At 38.6% G+C, this 7,180-nt stretch overlaps 1 protein-coding gene across 3 annotated transcripts in view; it reads right to left on the bottom strand.

The window, feature by feature from the left end:
- Positions 1–904: 904 nt before the first annotated feature.
- Positions 905–7,180, bottom strand: part of NHLRC3 (NHL repeat containing 3) — a 32,067-nt gene continuing 25,791 nt past the window's right edge. For all 3 annotated transcript variants that reach the window (XM_036297803.1, XM_036297801.1, XM_036297802.1), the window contains 3 exons: positions 4,824–4,915; positions 2,409–2,521; positions 905–1,304 (listed from right to left, as the gene is read on the bottom strand). In XM_036297803.1, coding sequence (XP_036153696.1) covers positions 1,073–1,304; positions 2,409–2,521; positions 4,824–4,915 — 437 coding nt within the window. In that variant the 3' untranslated portion in view covers positions 905–1,072. The remainder of the gene's footprint in view (positions 1,305–2,408; positions 2,522–4,823; positions 4,916–7,180) is intronic.

Raw genomic sequence — 7,180 nt, 5'->3', positions numbered from 1 at the left:
GTATGTGACACGGCACCAGAGTTAAGTTAGGGTTTTTCAAAATTTTGACATGCCGAGCTCAAAAGGTTCGCCATCACTGATCTACACAATGGAATACAACGCTGCAGTAAAAAAGAAGGAATTCTTACCATTTGCAATAGCATAGATGGAACTGGAGAGCATTATGCTAAGTGAAATCAGCCAGTTAGAGAAAGATAAGTATCATATGATCTCACTCATTTGTGGAATATAATGAACAACATAAACTGATGAATAAAAACAGATCCAGAGACAGAGAAGCATCAATCAGACCATCAAACCTCAGAGGGAAGGTAGGGGCGGGTGGGGGTAGGGGGAGAGATCAACCAAAGGACTTGTATGCATGCATATAAGCCTAACCAATGGACACAGACACCAGGGGGGTGAGGGCATAAGTGGGGTGTGGGGGGTGGGCAATGGAGGGATAAGGACACATATGTAATACCTTAAAAAAGAAAAAAGAGCCAAGAAGACATACATCTGCCCTTAAACAAAGGAACTTCAGCGACAACCCACTTGGGGCCACTCCCTGCTATAGGGAGTCTGTCTATTTCTCAATAAACTTTGCTTCCACTTACCTTCTTTGTCCGCGAACTCATTCTTTGATTCTGCAAGACAACGAGCCTGGATCCGACCACAGCACTTTCACTTGATCTTTTAAGCAGTTCATTTTATATAATGTGAACTAACTGGAGTTTTGTAGTCTTCACGTAAAATTCATAAATTATCCGAAAGACCCATTTTTTATTTTTGTTTCTCCCCCATCTCCCAAGGATAATTACTTTATCAGGACAAAGAACTAGGTTTCCACTTTAGTCCCTCTTTTGACCCCATGTTTTTTAGAGTTACATTTGTTTCTCAAGTCACAAGAATGGTTGACACAACATAAAATTCTTAATGACTTTATAAAAACAAATTTTGTGATACTAGATTGGGTAAAAATAAAAACATGAATTATTGCACTTGAACATTACTTAACAGTGAATTTGAGAATCTGAACCTTCACTTGAAAGATCTCCAGGGAGAGATACATAATAAATGGAATTATAGGAAATTAGCTTTTCAAAGGGACATATTTTTGTACTTGTTTTGCTCCAATTTCTGCTACATATATTGCTCCAGTCTTTCCACTGACGTCTAAGAGATGAGGTAAAACTTGATCTGCTAGTTGGATTGAGCTTATCACAGAACAGTAGCCAATGCTTCCCACTGGGGGTGCTGCCACAAATAAGAGCCTGCTAAGATTCAGCTGGGCTACAATCAAATATTTCCCATCAGGAGTAAATCTAAAGAGAACACATTTGACATAACAAATTAATGTAAAATTATCATGAATGTTTATTTTCTCAACATTTTTATCCCCACCAGTGCTAAACAGCAGGTACCTACTTGCTGAAGGCTTTTATTTCCCCCAAATAATTTTATTAGCTCTCTGGTTGATAAATTATTTGTAGCACATTTTGTAGATTCATAATATGCTGAATTAGTTTTTACCTGCTCCCAATATTTTTTTTAATGTAACATACACACAAACATATACACAACAATAAAAAGAGCAAAAAGCACAACATTTCACATATGAATATATATAACAAACTGCTTACTAAATTGATTGATTTGTTTACTTATTTTATAACTATTGAGTTCCTAGTGTGCCTGTAGTATTCTAGGTGCCAAGAATATGGCTGTGAGCAATAAACCCAAATCTCTACTCTCTTGACTTTTATTCTAGTGGGAGAATAAACAAAGAAACAAATAGAGCTAAAACAGAATGACAAGTAATTAAAGAGGCCATGATAAAACTTTAAGAAGGGTCAAGGGATACAGAGTGATCAGGAAAAGGGGTGTATTTTATTAAGGGTTTAAAAGCAGGGACCAGTGGCACGGGAGAATCACTGAAAACAAGAATCAGAAGGACTCACAGAGAGGCCAGATTGAATGTTAAAGGGTTCTTTAAAAGAGAATTTTAAATTGACCTAATTCTATTAATGTGGGAAGAAGAGGTTTGTGAAGGTAGACATAGCCAAAGATTAGCTTAAATTAATTAAAAAAAATAACATTATCATAGTTCTATACAAAATTAAATAAAGAATCTATGTTAGGCTACAGAATCAACATTTTCACTTTCAATCTGTTTAAAAATTGACCAAACCCATCTCAAGGAAAATCTCTAGAAGAGGTCCAGCATATATTTGGGTCACACAGTGCACTGGGAATATAACTACCTGGAATTTAAAAAATGATTATATGTTTTCTGTGTACTGGTTTCCCTCCCCCCCTTTTCCCTGATTAAAATTAACAATAAATATTTTAAACTTTCAGCTAGCTTTTCAGGGAACCTAGCATAAAGCAAATAAAATAAGCATTTTCAAATAAAAGGGAACAATTACCTGACTGAAGAAGGTCCCTCTTCTGTGAAACAATTATTCCATGCTCCTAACCACACTCCAGTGTCTTTATCAAATACTTGAATTCTTTTATTTCCTCGGTCAGCAACCCATACCTGAGAAACCAAAAAAGAAAGAAAATTTTTGCTGGAAAAGATCTATATCATAATGAAAAGAAAGATAAAAGGGGAGAGGATAGAATGAATGTTTACTTTTATTAATTTCACATACATTATTTAATTCAGTACTTAGAGGTCCCCAAATAAGGTTATTAAAAACCCCATTTCAGATAGGAAATTAAAATTCAGAAAGGTTAAATATCATGAAGTGATCTTACGTAAGTGGGAGAACCACTTATGGCCATCTATGTTAAACCAAAGCCTATAATGCTATGTCTGCTATACTAAACATTTGAATAACTAAAAAACAGTGTACTCAAATATAATGCAGATGATTTGAAGATACTGAAGCAACAGCATTCATTCATTACTCTAATATTCACTGTCACTGAGTACTGCCAACTTGTTGGTTCCTGGGCCAGGTAATAAACAAAGAAAGGAAAGTATTTTTGCTCCTCGGGAGCTCAGCCTACAGGAAAGCCAGGTATTCATTCATACTGCACTATCATTAAACCTTTACCTGTTATTTACCAAGTTATGTCCAAAATGCTGAACCATTTAAAGAGGAAGCTTGTGAGATTTTAATTACAAACAAAGAATGAAAGTAGGCTAACAATAGGTTTAATTTAGATTTTAGACTGCAATATGTTATTAAAGAAACTTTTGTTATACAACAAGAAGGTACATTCTAGTATTCTACATGATGTATGCAACCCACGGCATATGTACAGTGAAACCATTTTTAATAACACTTGGCGAGGGTTGTAGAGCTATAAAGAATGGCCTAGAAGGGTGGTCCAACCCAACTGACCTCTACCTCTCCACTTCAGGATCTTCAGATTTCTGGGATTTGTGGATTCGGGGACTATTTTTTCAGGGTAACCCTGATTATATCTTTATCAATGTGTATTAAGTTTTGGTAGCCACTGAATTAATCTCCAATCAGAAACAAAGAATCATTGCATCACTTGAGAAAGGTTGTTGATCCCTAAATAAGGTAATTGATTTGGGGATTACAGTCTTAGGTTAATGACCAAGGAGGAAATACAGTTTAGTCCCTAGGATTGAGATCAAATATGCAGAAATAACTCTTTCATTCTCCAAGTCCTCTCAAAAAAACATTTCTCATCATGGTGAATTTACCTGGGCTTTTGTCTTGCATGCTCAGAAATCTGATGTTCTTATCCCATGAGGACAAGTTAGTTCCAACTTTCTAGTTCCCAAATAACATACCAAGGTCACATGTTCAATTATCTTTCTACCTATGATAGAAAATACTTGAAAATTTTTATGATCAAAACATTCTTACTTTGTCAAATAGGAAACCAAATCATAATCCAGAAGGCTGCTTACTGAGCAAAGAATAAGTGGAAATGGATTAAATTTCTAATTGCATGAAGCAAAGATAGTCTGATGCATCCATTGTGCACCAAGACATTTAGTCATTTAAGAAATAGGCATAAGATGACTACTACCTACTAGGCACTAAGATATAAAACAAAAGAAATTCATATGTACCCTCATACTGCCTACACTCTATTAGGGGAGACAATTAAATCATTCTATTATAGTTACTATAATGGGGAAGTACCATCTACTATAGGAAACCAGAAAAAGAAACTAATGATAACACTTTGGGTTAGGGTTTGGTTATAGAAAGGTAACCCCAAGAATTAATATGCATGTTGAAAGGTGTGCAAAAGCAAAAGAGTGATAGTTGTTAGGGGTGAAAAAAAGGAAACAAATTACAATTTGTTCCCTAGACAGAGTACAGCTAGTAAAAATAAAAGTTTGAAAAAAATAAAATAAAAGTTTGGCCAGGTGGCTCTCTTTTCAAGCTTCCAAGATTAACCTATTCTATCTGTTTTTTGACCAATACATTCTGGGAGTAACTTTAATTCTAGAATTAAAAATATATTTAAATACTCATAGTAGTTTTCCTAGTAGGAGAGCAACTTTTTTTTTTTTAGATCAGGTAACATTCCTTATATTCTGTTACATTATGTGTTCCTTTTACCCTTTAAGTGAATAGAAAATCTATTTTGCTCATTTCTAAATATTTGGAAACTACTTTCATTATAGGACTCAAATACTTATAAGAGAATATGTTTGGTATACGCAGTCTCAGAAGTATTGTCAAGACATACTAGGATAAATACATCCATATCCACATCTATAATATACATGCATATCCAGATGTCCAGACATGAACAGGTGCATTAAGATCCATATGTACACTTAGACACACACAAACACCCTCAGACACACAGTTCCAGATACAATGACACTGAATTTTTACCCGGCCAGATGAATCAACTGTAACACTGTGAGGTATGTTGAATTTAGCAGGCCCTGTCCCATTTTCTCCATGCAACCAAAGCATCAGGAAATCTATAAATGATAAACATATATGGTCAGGGCAACATATCATAGAGAATATCTTATGCATTTGCATGTTATATTTTATGTCATAGGATGCAGACAAACTTTTCAATTATAACCCCACTAGAGGCCCAGTGCATGAAATTTGTACACGGGAGGGGGGTGTCCCTCAGCCTGGCCTGGACCCTCTCCAATCCGGGACCCCTCGGGGGATGTCCCAACTGCCCTCTCGCAATCTGGGACTGCTGGCTCCTAACCACTCGCCTGCCTGCCTGCTTCATCGCCCCTAACTGCCCTCCCCTGCTGGCCTGGCCACCCTCTAAATGCCCCTCTGCCAGCCTGGTCGCCTCCTAACTGCCCCCCTGCCGGCCTGGTCCCCCCCAACTGCTCTCCTACCAGCCTGACCGCCCCTAACCGTTTCTGCCCCCACTGCCATGGCTTTGTCCGGAAGGCTGTCTGGTCTAATTATCATAGTACCCTTTTATTAGTATAGATTCCTTCCTTTCTCTTTATATACCCACTAGAGGCCCGTGCACGAGATTTGTGCATGGCGGGGGGGGGGGGGGGGAGGGATGTCCTTCAGCCTGGCCTGTGCCCTCTCGCAGTCCAGGACCCCTTGGGGGATGTCTGACTGCTGATCGGGCCTAAGCTGGCAGTCAGACATCCCTCTCACAGTCCGGGACCCCTCGCTCCTTACCACCCGCGGCAGCAGACATGGGAGAGGCTCCCGTCACCGCTCCTGCACTCGCCAGCCGTGAGCCCAGCTTCTGGCTGAGCGCACTCCCCCTGTGGGAGTACACTGACCACCAGGGGGCAGTTCCTGCATTGAGCATTTGCCCCTGGCGGTCAGTGTGTATCATAGTGACCGGTCGTTCTGCCATCCAGTTGATTTGCATATTATGCTTTAATTATGTAGGATTTGCCTAATTCTTATGGTTTACAAAAAAAATTTGTTTCAAGCAATTAATTTATTTCTTTAATGGTTCTCTACATGTGAATTTTTCATCACTCATAAACATTTAGGGTTCATGTCAACCTCTTCCTTCAACTGGTTCTGCTTGCCAACTAACCTGTTCTTTGGTTTTACCATTCTTCTGAGCTCAAATATTCACATTATGTTTCTATAGTCTATCTCATTTACTACCCTGTAGTCTGTTACATTGTGGCCCCCTGAAAAGATATGATCAAGTCCCAACCTCCAGTACTTATGAATGTGATCTTACTAGAAACAGGGTCTTGGCAGAAATAGTTAAGTTAGGAATTTTGAGACAAGATGATCCTGGATTTAGGGTGCATCTTAAATCCAATAGGAGAGGAAGACTTGAGATATAGACACACACAGTAAAGAAGGCCATGTAAACACAGATGCAGAGACTGAGTGATGCTGTCACAAGTCAAAAAAGTGTTTGGAACCACCAGAAGCTGGAAGAGGCAAGGAAGGATTCTCCCCTGGTGCCTTTAAAGGGAGAATGACCCGCCTTAAAGATTTCAAACTCTGGATTCCCAAACCACGAGCAAATAAATTTCTGTTTAAGCCATCCAATTTTAGTGATTTATTGCAGCACCCACAAGAAGTTAATGCACCCATATTAAATCCATCTCTGAAATTTGTTTCTTTCTTTCATAGAAATTTTCAGATTCTTACTTTAGCTCCACCTCACCTTCCTTCAACTATCACCAACCAAATTCAGTTACTAGGTGATAAATTAACTACATAGCTTCCACATGACAGAACTTACCACAAATATATCCTGATGTAGTATTGTATCTTATAAAAATTTGTTTCTATAGCATCACTTTTCTACTAAAAAACAGCAATGGGTCTTTTTCTTCTAAGATTTTACTTATTGAATTACAGAGACAGAGAGCGGGAGAAAGAAAGAGGAACACAGGGGGAGAGAAACATCGATTTGTAGTTCCACTTATTTATGTGTTCATTGGTTGCTTCTTTTATGTACCCTGCCAGGGATCAAACCCTCAACCTTGGGGTATCGAGCTGACAGTTTAACCAACTGAGCTACCCAGCCAGGGCCACAAAGACTCTTTATAGGCAAATCAAGGCTTCAAATCCTTAGAGGAGAGACTGTTCCATGACATGACCACTGCCAGACCATGAGCTAGATCTGGCCCAGATTGTTTCTCATAAATCCCCTCAGAGACTGTCTGATCTACCCCTCTCCTATGCTCAAAGGCATGCTGGTTCCTGGAATAGGCGGTTGCTCTGACCATGGCAAGCTTGCAAGGCCTTTTCCTCTTGGTAACCCTATTCATTCT

The sequence above is a fragment of the Myotis myotis genome, unplaced genomic scaffold (assembly GCF_014108235.1).
Source record: "Myotis myotis isolate mMyoMyo1 unplaced genomic scaffold, mMyoMyo1.p scaffold_m19_p_3, whole genome shotgun sequence".
Lineage (NCBI taxonomy): Eukaryota > Metazoa > Chordata > Mammalia > Chiroptera > Vespertilionidae > Myotis > Myotis myotis.
Note: the sequence above shows the minus strand (reverse complement) of the source record. Positions and strands in the feature narration are given on the sequence as shown.